Raw genomic sequence first — 18742 nt, 5'->3', positions numbered from 1 at the left:
CATGGCTCGTGCACCACATTGTCTGGCTTGGTGAGGGGTTTGGTCAGGAGAAGGGATGCTTTCCCTTGAATACACAAAGTAAGGCAGAAGGTAAAGGTTATAAATGTAACTGAGCCAGGTAACCTGATTACAACACTGTTTAAAATGTGTGGTGTGGACACTTCATACATCTATCCCTGGAACTTGGACAGACCTGACTCTGTGTGTTTGGTGAAAACGAGGCCAAATAAGTGTATTTAGTATATTAAAATATAAGGGAAACAAACTTGAACTAGCAATGACATTGAACCATGGTGATTTTAGTGTAGGGGCAGAGGTGAAACCTGGTGGGAAGAATAGGTAAGCAGAAAGCTCTATGGCTGGGTATAATGTGTATGATGAGAGAGGGGATTAGAAAAGGTCTAAAAATACACTAATAAATGTACAACCACTCCAAAAGAGATGGGCTATATGTTCCCTAATAGGTCTCTTCCATCTGAATGACTGTGATTCTGAGCCTCCTATTTTAAACAGCACGGTCCTGCTGATGTAAGTTATGTCTTCTCTTTGTGGCTTTGAGTAGACTGCTCTGAAAGTGATGGAGTTTAGCACCGAAGAGATACAGGACATCTTCAAACTTCTCTCTGGCACCCTTCAGCTGGGAAACATGGAGTTCATGACGGCTGGAGGAGCCCAGGTTACAACCAAAGCAGGTAAGTATGATTCTGTGAACTATGCACCCTGCTGTCCAAGCCCAGATAGTCTCTCGCCATGGCTCTGTCCCTCCCTCTCTCCCCTTGATACCCTAGCTTGCTGGCACACTTCACCAAAGCCCCAGTAGCTTAACCCACTCAACCCACATTGCTCAAGTTCCTCTGATTGAGAGCTTGACCCAGGTTGCAGGGCTTCAAGGCCTGATACATCAACCTGCTTAGGACATGGCCCTGAGGCCCCTTTCACCCTGCTCTCATCACTCTGGAGCTGAGTCGATAGACACATGGTTATTTATGATCTGTGTGTAAATAAAAATATGGAGATATTTAAAAAGAAACAGAAACATGCAGAGGTTTAAAAAAATTGTCCCCTACAGATTTTCATACACCTAAAGTATCTGGTACTGATCACCATTGGAGCCAGGATCCCCAACCAGAGGTATCTAGTCTGAGCTGATCTGGTAGAGCCTCATTTCCTAAAGAGGCAGAAGTTTAAAAAATGAACAAAGGTTTTAAAAAATTTACAAAATTACACACAGAATAACTTTTAAACCTGTTTTAATTTGTTACTCTCATCCTCCCTCCCCTTTTAGTCTTCGGGTTTTTGTGACACTCACACAGACATTCATTTGCATCCTGACAAACTAGATTGTAAGCTCTTCTGGGCAGACGGCAGCTCTTGTATGTGTTTGTGTAGCATGTTGCTCAATGATCCCTGCACAATGATCATAGAATCATAGAATATCAGGGTTGGAAGGGACCTCAGGAGGTCATTTAGTCCAATCCCCTGCTCAAAGCAGGACCGATCCCCAACTAAATCATCCCAGCCAGGGCTGTGTCAAGCCTGACCTTAAAAACTTCTAAGGAAGGAGATTCCACCACCTCCCTAGGTAACGCATTCCAGTGTTTCACCACCCTACTAGTGAAAAAGTTTTTCCTAATATCCAACCTAAATCTCCCCCACTGCAACTTGAGACCATTACTCCTTGTTCTGTCATCTGCTACCACTGAGAACAGTCTAGATCCATCCTCTTTGTAACCCCCTTTCAGGTAGTTGAAAGCAGCTATCAAATCCCCCCTCATTCTTCTCTTCTGAAGACTAAACATCCCCAGTTCCCTCAGCCTCTCCTCATAAGTCATGTGTTCCAGTCCCCTAATCATTTTTGTTGCCCTCCGCTGGACTCTTTCCAATTTTTCCACATCCTTCTTGTAGTGTGGGGCCCAAAACTGGACACAGTACTCCAGATGAGGCCTCACCAATGTCGAATAGAGGGGAATGATCACGTCCCTCGATCTGCTGGCAATGCCCCTACTTATACATCCCAAAATGCCATTGGGCCTTCTTGGCAACAAGGGCACACTGTCGACTCATATCCAGCTTCTCGTCCACTGTAACCCCAAGGTCCTTTTCTGCAAAACTGCTGCCTAGCCATTCGGTCCCTAGTCTGTAGCGGTGCATGGGATTCTTCCATCCTAAGTGCAGGACTCTGCACTTGTCCTTGTTGAACCTCATCAGATTTCTTTTGGCCCAATCCTCCAATTTGTCTAGGTCCCTCTGTACCCTATCCCTACCCTCCAGCGTATCTACCACTCCTCCCAGTTTAGTGTCAGTTTAGTGATCCTGATTAGGGGGTCTCTGATCCGTATTGGAACATAAATAATAATATTACACAGTAGCATAGTCAGTAATTCATTCCAAGGCTGCTTTGTAATTCATGCCTTTCAAAATGATTTTGTGAAATGTCAAATGAACTTGATACTCTTCTTTGACAAAATTACAAGTCTGGTTAATGAAGGTAAGTGTGTTAATATAATACACTTGGACTTGGGTAAGGTCCTAGGCCTGGATTCATAAAGGAATCTAGGCACCTGATTCCGATTTTTAGGCCCTGCTGCAATCCTCAAAACTGCTTGACTGCCACCAAATCCTGTAGGCACCTAAGCCTCCTTGGTGCCCCAGTTTTTGCACTAAAAATTCCCTTGGTGCCTGTGTTTCTGCCTCTGGGCATGTGCCCTCCTGCCTCCCTCTGGGCATCCAGGTGCTTGTCTCCTGCCAAAGCCCCAGTGCAATTCATGAACTGTGGGAGGAGTGTCTGCCTCTCCTGTGGGGCCTGATCCATTAGGTATGCTCAGAGGCTGCCTGACTCTATACAGAATGGCTGGGGGTGGGTTTATCCTGTCAGACTTAACTTGATATCCCTTTTTGATGAGATTACCAGTTTGGTTGAAAAGATAATAATGTTGATGTTGGAATACTTACACTTCTCTAAGGCATTTGACTTGGTACTGCACAACATTTTGATAAAAAAACTAGAATTGTATAAAATTAACATGGCACAAGTTAAATGGATTAAAAACTGGCTGATAGGTATAAAAATGTAATTGGAAATTGGAAATTGTCATCAAAAGGGTGTGCTTCTAGTGGGGTCCCACAGGGATCAGTTCATGGCTCTGTGCTATTTAACATTTTTATCAATGACCTGGAAGAAAACATAAAATCATCACTGATAAAGTTTGCAGATGACCCGAAAATTGGGAGGAATGGTAAATAGTGAAGTGTGATCTGGATTGGTTGGTAAATGGTGCAAGCAAACAATATGTGTTTTAATATGGGTAAATGTTAATCTGTTCATCTAGGAACAAAGAATGTAGGCCATACTTACGGAATGCGGGGGTGAGGGATCCATCCTGGGAAGTAGGGACTCTGAAAAAGACTTGGAGGTGGGGGTGGATAATCAGTTGAACGTGAGCTCCCAGTGTGGTACTGTGGCCAAAAGAACTAATACGATCCTGGGATTCATAAATAGGGGAATCTTGAGTAGGAGAAGAGAGGTTACTTTTCCTCTGTATTTGGCACTAGGGCAAAGGCTGCTGGAATTCTGTGTCCAGTTCTGGAGCCCACAATTCAAGAAGGATGTAGATAAATTGAAGAGGGTTCAGAAAAGAGCCACTGGAATGATTAAAGGATTAGAAAACATGCCTTATAGTGACAGACTCAAAGAGCTCAATTTATTTAGCTTAACAAAGAGAAAGATAAGTGGTGACTTGATTATAGTTTATAAGTACCTACATGGGGAACAAATATTTAATAATGGGCTTTTCAATCTAGCAGAGAAAAGGTATAACAAGATCCAATGACTGGAAGTTGAAGCTAGATAAATTCAGATTGGAAATAAGGCATACATTTTTAACAGTGAGAGTAATTAAGCATTTGAGCAACTTACCAAGGGTGACCATTTTAAAATAAAGATTGGATGTTTTTCTTGGCTGCATTGAATTCTTTTTTTTTTTTTTTTTTTTTTTTTTAAATATCAGCTACATCTATTTTAGCGGTTGTCCATCCCTAAAGAAATCCTCCCATTTATTGCTCCTATTGAAGTTGTTCAACTTTAATTAAATAATTCAATAATTAAAAATTGATTGTGTCACCATTGGGATAAAGGTTATGAAGGAGGTTCCCTGTACCCTCTGTCTGTTTTGTGTAAAACTAGGCAGGTGCCTAATTCATTCTTGCTAGAAACAACTTAGGCCCCTAAGCCACCTGACTCCAGAAGAGGGGTTCCCGGCTGTGGATCACAAGCATAGATAGATGTTTCCTTGTAGCTTGGACTTAGGCCTGGTCTACATTACACAGTAAGGTTGAGGTAAGGCAGCTTACATCAACCTAATTATGTCAGTGTACACACTACAGCCTTGTCCTGCCGATGTAAGTTCCGTACTAGACCGACATAATACCTCCACCTCCACGAGAGGCATAAGACTTGTGTCGGTGTAGTTAGGGTGATGTAGTGTCTGTGTAGACACTACGTTACTTACATCGGCTGTTGGGTGTCTTGTCAAATTGACACGACAGCCAGACAGCTAGAGCCCAACTGCCCCCGACTCCCCACTCCCAGCTGGGCTGTCCCTGCTTGGCTCCCCACTCAGGGAGCCAAGAAGCCTGAGCAGCTGGCCCCTGCTCCTGGCGGGGAGTGGGGAGGCGAGAGCCTGGGAGCAGCTGTGCTCCTGGCAGGGGCTGAGAGCTCTGTCTCTCAGTCCCCGCACCACTGCCTCTATTCAGTTGGTGGAAGCGCTTCTGGTGAGGACATGCACCACCGACAGAAGGAGGGTAGTGTGGACATCAGCCATCACAGTAATTACTGTGGTGGCTGTAAATTGACCTAACACTGGTTGACTTAAGCTTGTACTGTAGACATGCCCTCAGGCTCTGAACTCAGAGATGGGGTGGGGCTTAGCACACACCCCTCTCGTTGGTGTCTTCCATTGGCTAGCTGAGGCAGCTTCCTGTCCCTGCCTAGAATGCTGGTTTTTGTGGATCCCATTCTGAGGTGCCTTTCTTTCCCCATTCATTGTATAGGGAGTCTCGACACCTAACTTGGGCTTTTTGGATCACAGTGCTCCAATGATTTTCTAGGCACCTAAGAGTTAGGTGTTACAACAGCTAAGTGCCTTTGCTGATCTAGGCCCTAGTTCTTCATGATGATCTGATTAAGAATCTAGCATTACGTAAAATGACATACATTTTATTTATGGATTATCTGGCTCATTAGTTACATAATTCCTTTTGGACACTTCCACTTAGAGTTGGCCATTTGCTGACATTTTCCTGTCTGTCTAATTTGCCTTTTTAGATATTTTGGTGGGATGGAAACTGTGAGATATAGTATTTGTCCCATATCTCCTGGATGTGCCTACACCTAGCCCTTCCAATCTGATATTGTTTTTCCATACTGTTAGGAGGGGCATGGCTCGCTGAGGCTGGATTTTGATCAATATTGTTTGCCCTTTCTATTACCATTAAAGATGTTGATTTATGTACAAATGCCAGACTCCTATATGGACCGAATGCTGAGTCTGGTGCTTTGGGTGAGGGAAACCTTCAGTACATTGTCAGCTGGCTTTAACGCTCATTAATGTGCCCCAAAGGCAATATGTTTACTGCTAGTATTGTCTGCATGCAATGTATCTGGGGTCTTAAAACTGAGTCTCAGAGGGTGATTTCTGTGTGAACAAGAAACAGCAAAAGAATAGGTGTAGTTTGACTTCTGTATTTTGGGGGTGGCTCCAGTCAGGCCAAGAGGGCTGCGTGTGGGGTTTGGGGGGACAAATTCCGTGCCTGCCCATAGGGCGCCATTTCAGATTTGGAGGTGCCAGGGTGCGTACAACTTTAACCATGATTCCAGGGCCTACTTAGGCAACTGAAAACTATAGTGTTTTTCCAGATAACAGAAATATCTGACAGGAGCATTGTATCTAATTCCTATATCAAGAAAGAAAATTAAATAAATATTAGACCCACTCAGCTCTAATACTAACATGTTCTGACATCTTGTGGCAAGTCACTTATGGGACACTGGTTAGGTTTAAAATTGTAATGTATATTCTTACTCAGATAGTCTTACTAAAGTCAGAACGAACCATCGTGATCATCTAGTGTGACCTCTTGCACATTGCAGGCCAGAGAACCTCCCCACTCACTCCTGTAATAGACCCCTAACCTCTGGCTGAGTTACTGAAGTCCTCAGATCATGGGTTAAAGACTTCAAGTTATGGAGAATTCACCATTTATACTAGTTTAAACCTGCAAGTGACCCATGCTCCATGCTGCAGAAGAAGGTGGAAACCCCCCATGGTCCCTTCCAATCTGACCCAGGGGAAAATTCCTTCCTGACCCGAAATATGATGATCAGTTGGAGCAAGACCCAACAGGCAGATACCTGGGAAAGAATTCAGGTAACTCATTACCCTCCCTATCTGTAGTAACTCAGAGCCCTCCCCATCTAGTGTCCTGTCTCTGGCCGTTGGGGATTTTTACTACAGGCAGTCACCGATGAGCCACATGCCATTGTAGGCAGCCCTGTCACACCATACCCGCCATAAACTTACCAAGCTCAGTCTTGAAGCCAGTTAGGTTTTTTGCCCCCACTGCTCCCCTTGGGAGGCTTCTCTAGAACTTCATTCCTCTGATGATTAGAAACCTTCACCTAATTTCAAGCCTAAACTTGTTGATGGCCAGTTTCCGTGTATTTTTTCTGGGGTCCACATTAATACTTAAGTTAAATAACTCCTCTCCCCCCCTGGTATTTATCCCTCTGATGTATTTATACAGAGTAATCATATCTCCCCTAAGCCTTCTATTGGTTAGACCAGTGCTTTCCCAAACTTGTTTCACCGCTTGTGCAGGGAAAGCCCCTGGCAGGCTGGGCTGGTTTGTTTACTTGCTGCGTCCACAGGTTCGGCCAATCACGGCTCCCAGTGGCCGCTGTTCGCTGCTCCAGGCTAATGGGAGCTGCTCGAAGTGGCGGCCAGCACATCCCTCGGCCGAACCTGTGGACGCGGCAGGTAAACAAAGTGGCCTGGCCTGCCAGGCGCTTTCCCCGTATAAGTGGCTGAACAAGTTTGGGAACCCCGGGTTAGACTAAACAAGCCAAGCTCTTTGAGTCTCTTCTCATAAGATAGGTTTTTCATTCCTCAGATCATCGTAGTAGCCTTTCTCTGCGCCTGTTCCAGTTTGAATTAATCTTTCTTAAACATGGGAGACCAGAATTGCACAAAATACTCCAGACGAGGTCTCACCAGTGCCTTGTATAATGGTACTAACACTTCCCTGTCTCTACTGGAAATTCCTAGGACTGCATTAGCCTTTTTCACAGTTGCATCACATTGATGGCTCATAGTCATCCTGTGATCAACCAATACACCCAGCTCTTTCTCCTCCACTGTCACTTCCAACTGATAAATCCCCAGTTTATAGCAAAAATTCTTGTTGATAGTTCCTAAATGCATGACTTTTCACTATTAAATATCATCCCATTTCTATTACTCCAGTTTGCAAGATCATCCAGGTCTTGTATGGTATTCTGGTCCTCCTCAGTATTGGCAGTACCTCCCAACTTTGGGTCATCTGCAAATTTTATTAGCATACTCCCACTTTTTGTGCCAAGGTCAGTAATAAAAATGTTAAATAAGGTCGGTCCCAAGACTGATCCCTGAGGTACTCCACTAGTAACCTTCCTCTGGCCTGACAGTTCACCTTTCAGTATGGCTTGTTGTAGTCTTCCCTTTAACCAGTTCCTTATCCACCTTTCAGTTCCCATATTAATCCCCATCTTCTCTAATTTAGCTAATAGTTTTTCATGTGGAACTGCATCAGATGCCTTACTGACATCCAGGTAGATTAGGTCTATTGCATTTCCTTTGTCTAAACAATCAGTTATCTTCTCAAAGAAAAATATTAGTAACTCTGTTACCACCTCTTGAATAAAACAGTTGAAACAATTGTAGAAAAATCTACAATTACTTTGTTATTTAGGCTACTTACTTTTTGCAGTTCACCAAGTTTGGAACAGATCATTTAACTTTAGGAAACATCCTAACAGCCCTTTCTTATCTTAATCACTTGTTAATCACACTGTTTATAAACAAAATTCTGACTCCCTGCCTCAGGGGCGCAAGCTGGGAGAAGTCTTCTGTCTCCTCATGCAGGCTGCCTGCCTGAGGCTTGCAGTTTGTGGGGGGGGCAATGCCCCCCATGCCCCACCCAAAATCTGCTTATGAGCAAAAGCCTATATCACTGAGGTGAACGTGGGCAATTAAAGTTACTGTTCTTCTGTCCTAGTACTGAACAATGCCAGTGACCTGCTGGGCTTAGATGCCTTCCAGCTGTCTGAGGTGCTGACTCAAAGATCCATGATTCTACGGGGAGAAGAGATCAGTTCCCCTCTCACTGTGGAGCAGGTGAGTGTCCGGCTTCCTGTGCACTTGCAATCATGTGCTCTGTTTCAGTGTCACTTCATGGATTTTGCCCCAAGGTGGCAGCGTTTGCATAGATTAAAGGGAAGAAATGAGCAGCACCATGAGGCCTGCAAAATGGCTGTTTGATGGAATATTGTGTGCTCTGTGAGCGGAGGAAGAGGAGGATTGTGTGTTTTTTCAGGGACCAGACAATGAAAACTTACGTGGAACTGAGTAGGGAAGTGGTAAAAAGAGAAATTCATATCCGAACCAAATCTGTGACTGGGTACTGTTAGTATGGAGCTGGGCTTGGACCCAGGATGGAGGGGTGGGGCTCCTAGACTTCATCTGGGGTGGGCTGAGTTTTGGAGCTTGGCGGTGGGTGTGGGTGTGTGGAGCTGGTCCCTGCTTCTGGCTGGGTTGTGTGGGTATAATGACTGATGGAGAGAGAGACCCAGGCATCTGCGAGAATAGTAACTGAGCTGTGGGAACTCTCCATTTGGGTCTTAGTGAGTAGTCTCAGGCCTGACTGATGGGGACAAACTGCAGATTAGTTTAGTGCTGCATGCCCTTTCCCTCAGGACAATCTTCCTGTTATCCAGTAGAGCCAGTATTCAAATATAACTTTTAACAAACAATCTGATCTGCGTTAGTGAGGGAAGTGACGTATCTGAGAATATAAACAGCATAGTGCTTGAGCCCTAATGTTGTTTTGTCTGTTTAGGTTCTTCTGTGGTTCATAACATCATGGTGTCTATTAACCTGAATAACTATATGGTACTGTAGGTCATTAACCCTTAGGAAGCTAGTCATCTGAGGGCACAGTTCCTGTTTTTACACATGCATAGGTGACTTTTTTTTTTTTTGAAAATCTTGTCCTGTGTTAATAAAATCTAACTGTGAAGGGCAGCAGTCTGCTACTGAGCAGAAATGTAGAATTACCAGGGGCGAGTGAGCATCATACTACAGCAAAGCCAACATCTGTAATGCTACAGGGAAGACAGAGAATACCAAAGGGAGCCCCAGGCAGTTCAGAACAATAACGTGTGGCGATACAGATTAAAAAATAGCATACTGCTTGGGCAGAACTTTTCCCCCATTCAATTGCTGTGGTATCCATCCTTGCTTGTTTTAGATCCCTTGGTGACTCTACATATGAAATGCGTCCATTCACTATTACTGATACAGCAAGCACAATGCTTCCTTCAGAGTCTTTCGCTATCAGCTAGTCTCTCTGCATTGACCTGCATTGACCTACGTATGGACCTGCCAAATCCATTCCCCGCCCCTGGCCTCCAAATACTGTGTCCAGCTATTTCCAGATGTCATTCTGGGTACAGAGGATGGAGCTGCCAGGAAGTTCTTATTGTGTAATAGGCTCATTACCATTCTGAGCTTTGACATTTCAGTGTTGAATGGTGGGAGCTGGGCAAAGTCAGGCAAGGCTGGGAGAATGAAAGGAGCCATTCAGAATCACCGTTGAGCCACTGTATGGGGAAAGCAGCTTTGCTGAGTTATTCCCGGGTGGGAAGGGCCCATTCCTGGAAGATGAGGCCAAGACATTGTATAACCATACAGTCTGTCTGGCAGAGTGTTTCTCTTCCCTGCAGCTGGTTCATTAAAAGGGGTTGTCTAGAAGGGGTGCTTCAGCCCTCATAAATGAGATTGACCATCTGAGCAGAGGGAGAAAACCCCACAGGGCCAATGTGTCTTTGCTTTACAGCTACCTCTTGCACTGAATTGAATACACGTCCCAGGATGTGCTTGAGGCTGCTAGGTGACAGTATAAAGGGGCAAGTCTCCCCTGGGCACACGCACCTGGAGTGTCTGCCTTCAACATGCCAGACTGGATAAAACAGTAGGAAGTGAATGTTTAGAATGCTGAGACCCCACCTGGGGAGAGGGGCTGGGATGGGGCTGCGAGGTTTTCTGACAGATGAAGAGCAACAGCAAAATGAGGGAGGGGCTGGCATCTCTCGGGCCAGGCTGAATTGGGCAGAGAAAGGCTGGGTTCTTTCAGCCCTGGCTCTGTGCAAAAGCTGAGAGAAGGGAAGGGTCTCTTGGAAGGTTTGTGTTCCCACAGGACATGACTGCTGATTGTATTGCCTTAGGGAGAATCATGATGCATCTGGATATGGGATCTTCTTCAGGACAGCACCTCAAGCAGTCTGTTGTGCGGTGGATGGCCTACCTGTAACTTCAATGCTGTGTGCATAGAAAGGCTTGAAGGAAGGGACCCTTAAAGCTAGTAGTGCTGTTGTGAAATTCCCTCTGGAGCTAGGGCTCAGCAGTGGAGACCTATGCTTTAGCAAAGACCTTGCATGGTAGGCTAAATCATGAAAGGGACATCTTTGAAATAGTCCCAGCTTACAGTTACTCAAAATGAAGAGCTGAGTCAAGTCATTACGGGTTGGCAAGCCTAACTTCCGTACCAGGCAGATTGGTTGAAACTATAGGAAAGAACAGAATTATCAGACACACAGATGAACACAATTTGTGGCAGAAAGTCAACACTGCTTTTGTCAAGGGAAATCATGCCTCACCAATCTGTTAGAATTCTTTGAGGGTGTCAACAAATGTGGACAAGGGTGATCCACTGGGTCTTCTTCGTGTGACGGTCCCTATGTGTATTCCACACACGGGTACACATACATGCCATTTGCCTGAGTCCAGAAATTCTTCCAAGCAATGTCCGTTGATTCGCACATGTGCTATGGATCTCCTCGTGCTCCCGACTAAGGTCTCTCTGGTTCCTTCTTACCACTACATGGCCGGAGTCAGAATTTTATGTCCTCTTTAAAACTTGTAAAGACATTTGTAAATAGTTTTATTTCTTAGCTTAATAGTTAAAGTTCATAGAATATTTAGTAGAGTGTTTTTCTTCCTTCCTTTCTCCCTGGTTGGAGAACCCTTCCAAGGCTCCAGGACTATGCCCAGAATCCCAGGATTCAAGCATTGCATCTCTTGCCCTCTCTCCTTCCCAGTCAGTGACAAACCTCAATGCTGCCTCTACAGACTGGTAGAGGAGAATATCTCTGCAAAGTGTAGTATCTGTCAATCTTTCTCACCCAGAACTCGGGAAGCCTGGGAGCTTCACCTGAGAAAGCATCTAATGGAGAAAACTATGAACCTCTTCTCCAATCCAGGTCAGGCAGATCCCCCTCCCCTCTGTACATTGGCATCAGTTAACCGTCAGTGCCCCTCCAACCATGTGCCTGGGACTGGAGCCTCCAACACCTAAGCTTAAAGGCTCCTCTTCTAGGGCTCCCCACGAGGGCAGAGGGCACTCTTATGGGCATGAGGACAGATCCCCGTCAAGGACTGTCCATAAGAGATGCGCTCCCTCTGCAAGTTTGATGAGATGTCGCACGTAGAACCTAAGGAGCTGGCTCTGCTAATGACCCCCAGATTGGAGGGCAAAGCACATAAAAAGAAAGATCCACTAGTTCTGTTAGTCACCTCAATACCCAAGTGTGAGGACTGACATTCACTGACTCCATCTACAAGCAGTAGTCTGAACCCATCATCAGTACCGCGTCATTATCTAAGGACCATCCAGCTGCCGTAGACATACCGGGTCCATCAGACCTGACTGCTAGAACCCCTAGGATACCAAGGCATATGGAAACTTTCATGCACTGGAGGATATATCCCTCCCTTATCCACTACATGGCCGGAGTCAGAATTTTATGTCCTCTTTAAAACTTGTAAAGACATTTGTAAATAGTTTTATTTCTTAGCTTAATAGTTAAAGTTCATAGAATATTTAGTAGAGTGTTTTTCTTCCTTCCTTTCTCCCTGGTTGGAGAACCCTTCCAAGGCTCCAGGACTATGCCCAGAATCCCAGGATTCAAGCATTGCACTTTCCTCCAGCCTGGCCCTCCTGCGAGAGATTACTCAGGAGGAGGCGTCTACGTGGATGTCCCAGGAACTGTCCCACCTCCAGCCATCTGGCCAGGAGTGTTCCGGTACCGCCTGCCCCGGCACTGCTGCTGGAGCAGGTTTGGAACTCAGATCTGAGTCAGGAGTGCGAGCCGCTCCCGTATGGCTACAGCCGGGGTGGGCGGGCAAACTTTTTGGCCCAAGGGCCACATCAGGGTAGTGAAACTGTATGGAGGGCCGGGTAGTGAAGGCTGTGCCTCCCCAAACAGCCTGGCCCCCTCCCACTTCCCGCCCCCTGACTGCCCCCTCAGAATCCCCGACCCATCCAACCCCCCTGCTCCTTGTCCCCTGACCGCCCCCTCCTGGGACCTCCTGTCCCCTGACTGCCCCCTCAGAACCCCCGACCCATCCAACCCCCCTGCTCCTTGTCCCCTGACCGCCCCCTCCTGGGACCTCCTGCCCCCTGACTGCCCCCTCAGAACTCCCGACCCATCCAACCCCCCTGCTCCTTGTCCCCTGACCGCCCCCTCCTGGGACCTCCTGCCCCCTGACTGCCCACCTCAGAACTCCCGACCCATCCAACCCCCCTGCTCCTTGTCCCCTGATCGCCCCCTCCTGGGACCTCCTGCCCCCTGACTGCCCACCTCAGAACTCCTGACCCATCCAACCCCCCTGCTCCTTGTCCCCTGACCGCCCCCTCCTGGGACTTCCTGCCCCCTGACTGCCCCCTCAGAATCCCCGACCCATCCAACCCCCCTGCTCCTTGTCCCCTGACCGCCCCCTCCTGGGACCTCCTGCCCCCGGACTGCCCCCTCAGAACTCCCGACCCATCCAACCCCCCTGCTCCTTGCCCCTGACCGCCCCGTCCTGGGACCTTCTGCCCCCTGACTGCCCCCCTGGGACTCCACCCCCTATCCAACCACCCCTGTCCCCTGAGTGTCCCCCCATCCCCTATCCACACCCCCGCCCCCTGACACTTCCCCCGGGACCCCACCCCCTATCCAGCCCCCCCCTATCCAGCCCCCCCCCCCAGGTCCCTGTCCCCTGACTGCCCTCCGGGACCCCCTGCCCCTTATCCAACCCCCCCACTCCCCGCCCCCTTAGCATGCTGCTCAGAGCAGCAGGAGCTTGTAGCCCCAGTGGAGCCAGCCACGCTGCCCGGCAGGAGTGGCGGGTCAGAGCGTGGGCGGCATGGCGCTGCGGGGGAGGGGCCGGGGGCTAGCCTCCCCGGCCGGGAGCTCAGGGGCCAGGCAGGACGGTCCCGCAGGCCGTAGTTTGCCCACCTCTGGTCTACAGACACAGTCGAGCCTTGGCAGACATTCAAGGAGTCACACTCACTATTCCTTGAGTACAACACCCCCCGCCCCCCAGGACCACTGGTACCGAGTCCCTTGCAGGCCCTGCAACTGATCAATCCCTCTTTTTGGCCTTAATGGGGTCTGTGGGATCTTTATGGCAGGCATCCGGGCCCTTCTCAAGAATTGTACCGCTACTCTCCCTCCTGCCAAACAGATCCATCAGTGTATGAGGAGGAGGAGGAGGTGAATCCGGATCTGCAGGTTCCACCAGGTGTCTCCTCATCATCTATGGATGAAGCACTCGCTCCTTCCTCGCCGTCTCCTCCAGATGCCCATCGGTGGTACCAGGAGCTACTGGAAAGAGGTGCCAGTGACCTCCAGATCCCACAAGAGAGAATCCAAGACTGTCAGTGCTGGCTCCTGGATATCTTGCAACTTCAGGGACCAAGCACAGTGACCCTTCTGATCAGTGAGGCCGTACTAGAACTGGTCAGAGTTGTATGGCACACTCCAGCATCCTGTTCCCCTACAGTGAAAAGAGCTTAGAGGAGATATTCTTGTTCCTGACAAGGGAGATGAATTTTTGTTTTCCCATCCTTCCCCCAATTCACTGGTATTACAGACAGTTACAGAAAGGGCTTGGTTGCACTACCAAAGGGCCACCCCGACAGATATGGGCTCTAAGAGACTGGACATCCTGGGGAGGAGGGTCTTCTTCTCTGCAGGCCTGCAATTTTGTGTTAAACTACCAAACTCAATTAGCGAAATATGATTTTTAAAAACTATTCCAGGCTTGCAAGCTTCATAGATCAACTTCCCACAGAGCACAGAGCCCAATTTCAGTCCGTTTTAGATGAGGGAAAGCTAGTGGCAAAAACAGTTCTCCAGGTCTGGCCATTGGCTTAGTCATGAAAAGTGACTCTTGGCAGTAAGCGTCAGGATTTTCTAGGGAGGTTCTGGATGATGTTCTCCCCTTTGATGATTCAAATCTCTTTAATGAAAGAATACACAAATCCCTGTATTCATTAAAGGACTCAGATCAACTCTGCATTCCCCGGGGATTTATACTTGAACCCCCAGGAGGAAACACCAGAGCCAGTCCTATAGACCAAGACCACCCCTTCCACTTGCACCTTATTACCAGCACCAAGCCGAGCCTCCACGGAAATGTTGAAGCATTCAGAGGCCTCGCTTCTCAGTCCCCTCTGCTGCTGTGGCCTCTTCTCACTTCCAACCAACAGCCAAGGGCCATTTTTGGTCAAGACCCGTGTTCCACCACTGATGCCACTCGCCTCTTCATTCATCACTTTTGGGAGCCATCTCACATGCTTTGTCCACAACTGGAGGAAGATCATTACAGGAAATTGGGTTTTAGAGATTATCCATCAGGGACACTCATAGAATTTCTCTCCTTCCCTCCTCATAAACTCTTCCCCATCCCCCTCCAGGGATCACTCTCACAAGGTGATTCTTCAGTGGGAGGCAGAATCTGTTTACATTAAGAGGCAATAGAACACATCCTGCCTCAGTATCATGGGAAGGGTATCTACACCCCATATTTCTTAATCCCCAAAAAGACAGAGGGTAGAGCCCCTTGCTGGACCCTTGGCAACTCAACATCTGTATCTGAATTCCGGATGATTACGTTTGCATTGCTACTCCCCTCCCTTCAGGAAGGGTTGTGGTTTGCAGCTCTTGACATGAAGGACGTGTATTTCCAGGCTCTTTACCCCTCACACAGGAAGTTCCTATGTTTTATGGTAGCCCAGGAACATTTCCAGTTTTGAGTCCTCCCCTTTGGGGTAGCTACAGCACCCAGAGTATTTACAAAAGTTTCCTCTGTAATAGCAGCCCTGATGAGACACCAGGGCTAAATGGTATTCCCATACCTGAACGATTGCCTCCTGGTAGGCCGCTCACATCAGGAGGTTAAGTCGTTGACAGGGCAATAGTTCTAGGCATTTGCATAAACAGAGAAAAGTTTGTTTTATCACCCACAAGAACAGTAAACTTTATAGGGGCAATGTTGGACTTTATTTCCGTGACACTGTTCCTCCCTGCGAACAGGTTTCTTACAATCCACAACCTGGTTTCATGCATTACCCACTGACCATGAACCACAGTGCACAGGGCCCTTTCACTGCTAGGCCACATGGCCAGGTGCATTGCCGTAACACCGTTTGCCAGGTTTCATTTGTGGTACCTGTAAGCTTGGCTTCTCTTGATCTATTGACCAGATAAGGACCACATCAACTCCAAGGTGAGCAGACCCACCAGAGTTATCACCACTTTTCGCTTGGTGGTCAAACCCTGAAAAAATCATGGTGGGTGTTCCCTTCAGCCCTCCCATCCCCAGAACCACCATTGTGACAGATGCCTCCTGCCTGTGGAGGGATGCTCACCTGGACCCCATGAAAGGCCAGACGACACATAAACATACTAGAAGCATGGGCGGTTCACCTTGCATGCAAGGCCTTCCTTTCAGTCCATACGCCTATTCCATATATAAGTAACATCAGACAATGTCACCACTGTGGTCTATGTAAACAAACAAGGAGGACTGAGATCTCATCCTCTCTGCCTGGAAGCCATTAGACTTTGGAACTGGTGCATCAGGCTGCATCGCAGTACAGGCTGCGTACCTTCTGGTATTCACAACTCCCTTGCAGACAAACTCAGCAGAAGCTTCTTGGCAGACCATGAGTTGGAGGTCTGTGACAATGTCTTAAGTGAGATCTTTACCCAGTGGGGTACACTGCAGTGTGACCTTTTTGTGCCCCAGACAGACAGAAAGCTTCCCCTATATTGCTCCAGGGGATCGCAGCTCCCAGGGTGACACTATACTCCTGACCTGGATGAACGACCTCATGTATTATCTTTCCTCCCATACCCCTGCTTCCACAGGTCATAGGGAAGGTACATCATGACAGAGTCAACATCATCCTATTAGCATCCTACTGGCCCAGACAGTTCTGGTTCACAGAACTTCTAATGATGTCTGCACTCCCTGTGCCGTCTCCTCTGATCAGGATCCACCCATTCACAGGCCTCCTAACTCAGGATGGGGGGAAAATCAGGCATCCCAACCCAGGTTCCCTCCACCTCATGGCCTGGTGTTTTGGTGGGCGTTGGATATAGAATGCTCTTGCTACCTGGCCAGATGGAGACATCTTTGGCCTAGGCACAACTCCAACATTCTTCAGCCACTGCAAGTATGCTTAAAAAAAAGAACGAGGAGTAGTTGTGACACCTTAGAGACTAACAAATTTATTTGAGCATAAGCTTTCGTGGACTAAAACCCACTTCATTGGCTGCATGCAGTGGAAAATGCAGTAGGAAAATATATATATACACACATACAGAGAACATGAAAAAATGGGTGTTGCCATACTCACTATAACGAGAGTGATTAGTTAAAGTGAGCTATTATCAGCAGGAGAAAAAAAAATCCATGGTATGCCCACACCTTGAATACTGTGTGCAGTTCTGTTCCCCCATCTCAAAAAAGTTATATTAAAATTGGGAAAAGTACAGGAAAGGGCAACAAAAATGATTCGGGATATGTAATGGCTTCTGTACGAGGAGAGATTAAAGAGACTGGGATTATTCTTCTTAGAAAAGAGCTGACTAAGGGGGGATATGATAGAAGTCTATAAAATCTCCACTGGTATGGAGAAAGTAAATAAGGAAGTGTTATTTACTCCTCCTCAGAACACAAGAGCTAGGGGCCACCAAATGAAATTAATAAGCAGCAGGTTTAAAACAAATATAAGGAAATATTTCTTCACATAAGGCACAATCAACCTGTGGAACCTGTTGTCAGGGGATGCTGTGAAGGCCAAAAGTATAACTGTATTAAAAAAAGAATTAGGTACGTTCATGGAGGCTAAGTCCATCAGTGGCTATTAGCCAAGATGGTCAGGAACGCAACCCCATGCTCTGGGTGTCCCTAGCCTCTGACAGCCAGAAGTTGGGACTGGATGACAGGGATGGATCACTTGATAATTGCCCGGTTCTGTTGATTCCCTCTGGAAGCATCTGGCACCAGCTCCTGTTGGAAGACAGGATACTGGGCTAAATGGAACATTGATCTGACCCAGTATGGCCATTCTCACGTTTTTATGTTCTTAAGATGTCAGTGTTCTTTGTATCTGTGTCTCTTCTCTGTAACTCTAAATTCTTGACTCAAAGGTCGAGTCTTCCCAAAGTGACTTCAAGGTCTCTTGCCATGCCCTCAGCACTTGCGTCCCAGGTGTCAATGGTCTTCCACTTGCTTCAGACTTTTGACTGTGCTGTGGCTAGGCCAATGGTAGCATTGTGCAAAAGCTGCTTACTAAACATTATACAACGTATATTCCATGGGGCAGCCAGCCATACATATGGCTCTGTCCAGCTGGCAGTGTGATAACTCTGTAGGATGGGATAAGTCGTTAGTGTCGTAAAGTAGTGACAGTGGTAATATCCATGTGCTCCTTCTGCTCACCTATCATGACAGCTTTTTCCTCCTTATATGCTCACAGGCAGTTGACTCTAGGGACTCTCTCTCAATGGCACTGTATTCCCAGTGCTTCTCATGGCTCATTGGCAAGATTAATATGAAGATCAAAGGGAAGGAAAACTTTAAGTCTGTGGGCATCCTGGATATCTTTGGCTTCGAGAACTTTCAGGTCAGTACTTTATCTTTCTGGGGGCCAGGTTTTTTCTGAAGATTCACTGGATGTGTGAGGGAAATTTGCTAGGCTGATACCTGGTGTGGATCAATACAACACATTTTGGGAAACGTCTTTCCAACACAGCTCGCCTGTGAGAGAGAGCAAGAAACACTTGGCTGCCCTTTTGCAGTGCATGTCCTCCTGTGGGCTGTGATAGATGGTTAGTTCCCCTTTGTGGGTGGGTTGTGATAGACATTAGTTGTACCTTGAGATATGTGTGCACAGTAGATGTCTGGTTTCTAAAACATTCACATTCTTGCTTGTGTTCTTGTAACAGGCGAGGGATGCCTATTAATTAGCTGCTCTGTGACAGAATGAATAACCAATAGGAAAGAAAAGAGAGAGTGAGTTGATACCAGACTCTTCTATTCTCCTCTGCTTTATCCAAAGGCTAGTAAATTCTGGCCTTGGAGTTCATATAGAC

General features: G+C 47.1%; 1 protein-coding gene across 1 annotated transcript in view; it reads left to right on the top strand.

The window, feature by feature from the left end:
* LOC144272335 (unconventional myosin-X-like) overlaps positions 1-18742 on the top strand; it is a 229841-nt gene that overhangs the window by 60603 nt on the left and 150496 nt on the right. The window contains exons 10-12 of the mRNA XM_077830334.1: positions 563-692; positions 8311-8429; positions 18127-18273. Coding sequence (XP_077686460.1) covers positions 563-692; positions 8311-8429; positions 18127-18273 — 396 coding nt within the window. The remainder of the gene's footprint in view (positions 1-562; positions 693-8310; positions 8430-18126; positions 18274-18742) is intronic.

Source organism: Eretmochelys imbricata, chromosome 11, assembly GCF_965152235.1.
Source record: "Eretmochelys imbricata isolate rEreImb1 chromosome 11, rEreImb1.hap1, whole genome shotgun sequence".
In the NCBI taxonomy this organism is placed as follows: Eukaryota; Metazoa; Chordata; order Testudines; family Cheloniidae; genus Eretmochelys; species Eretmochelys imbricata.
This window is presented reverse-complemented; position numbering and strand designations above follow the sequence as displayed.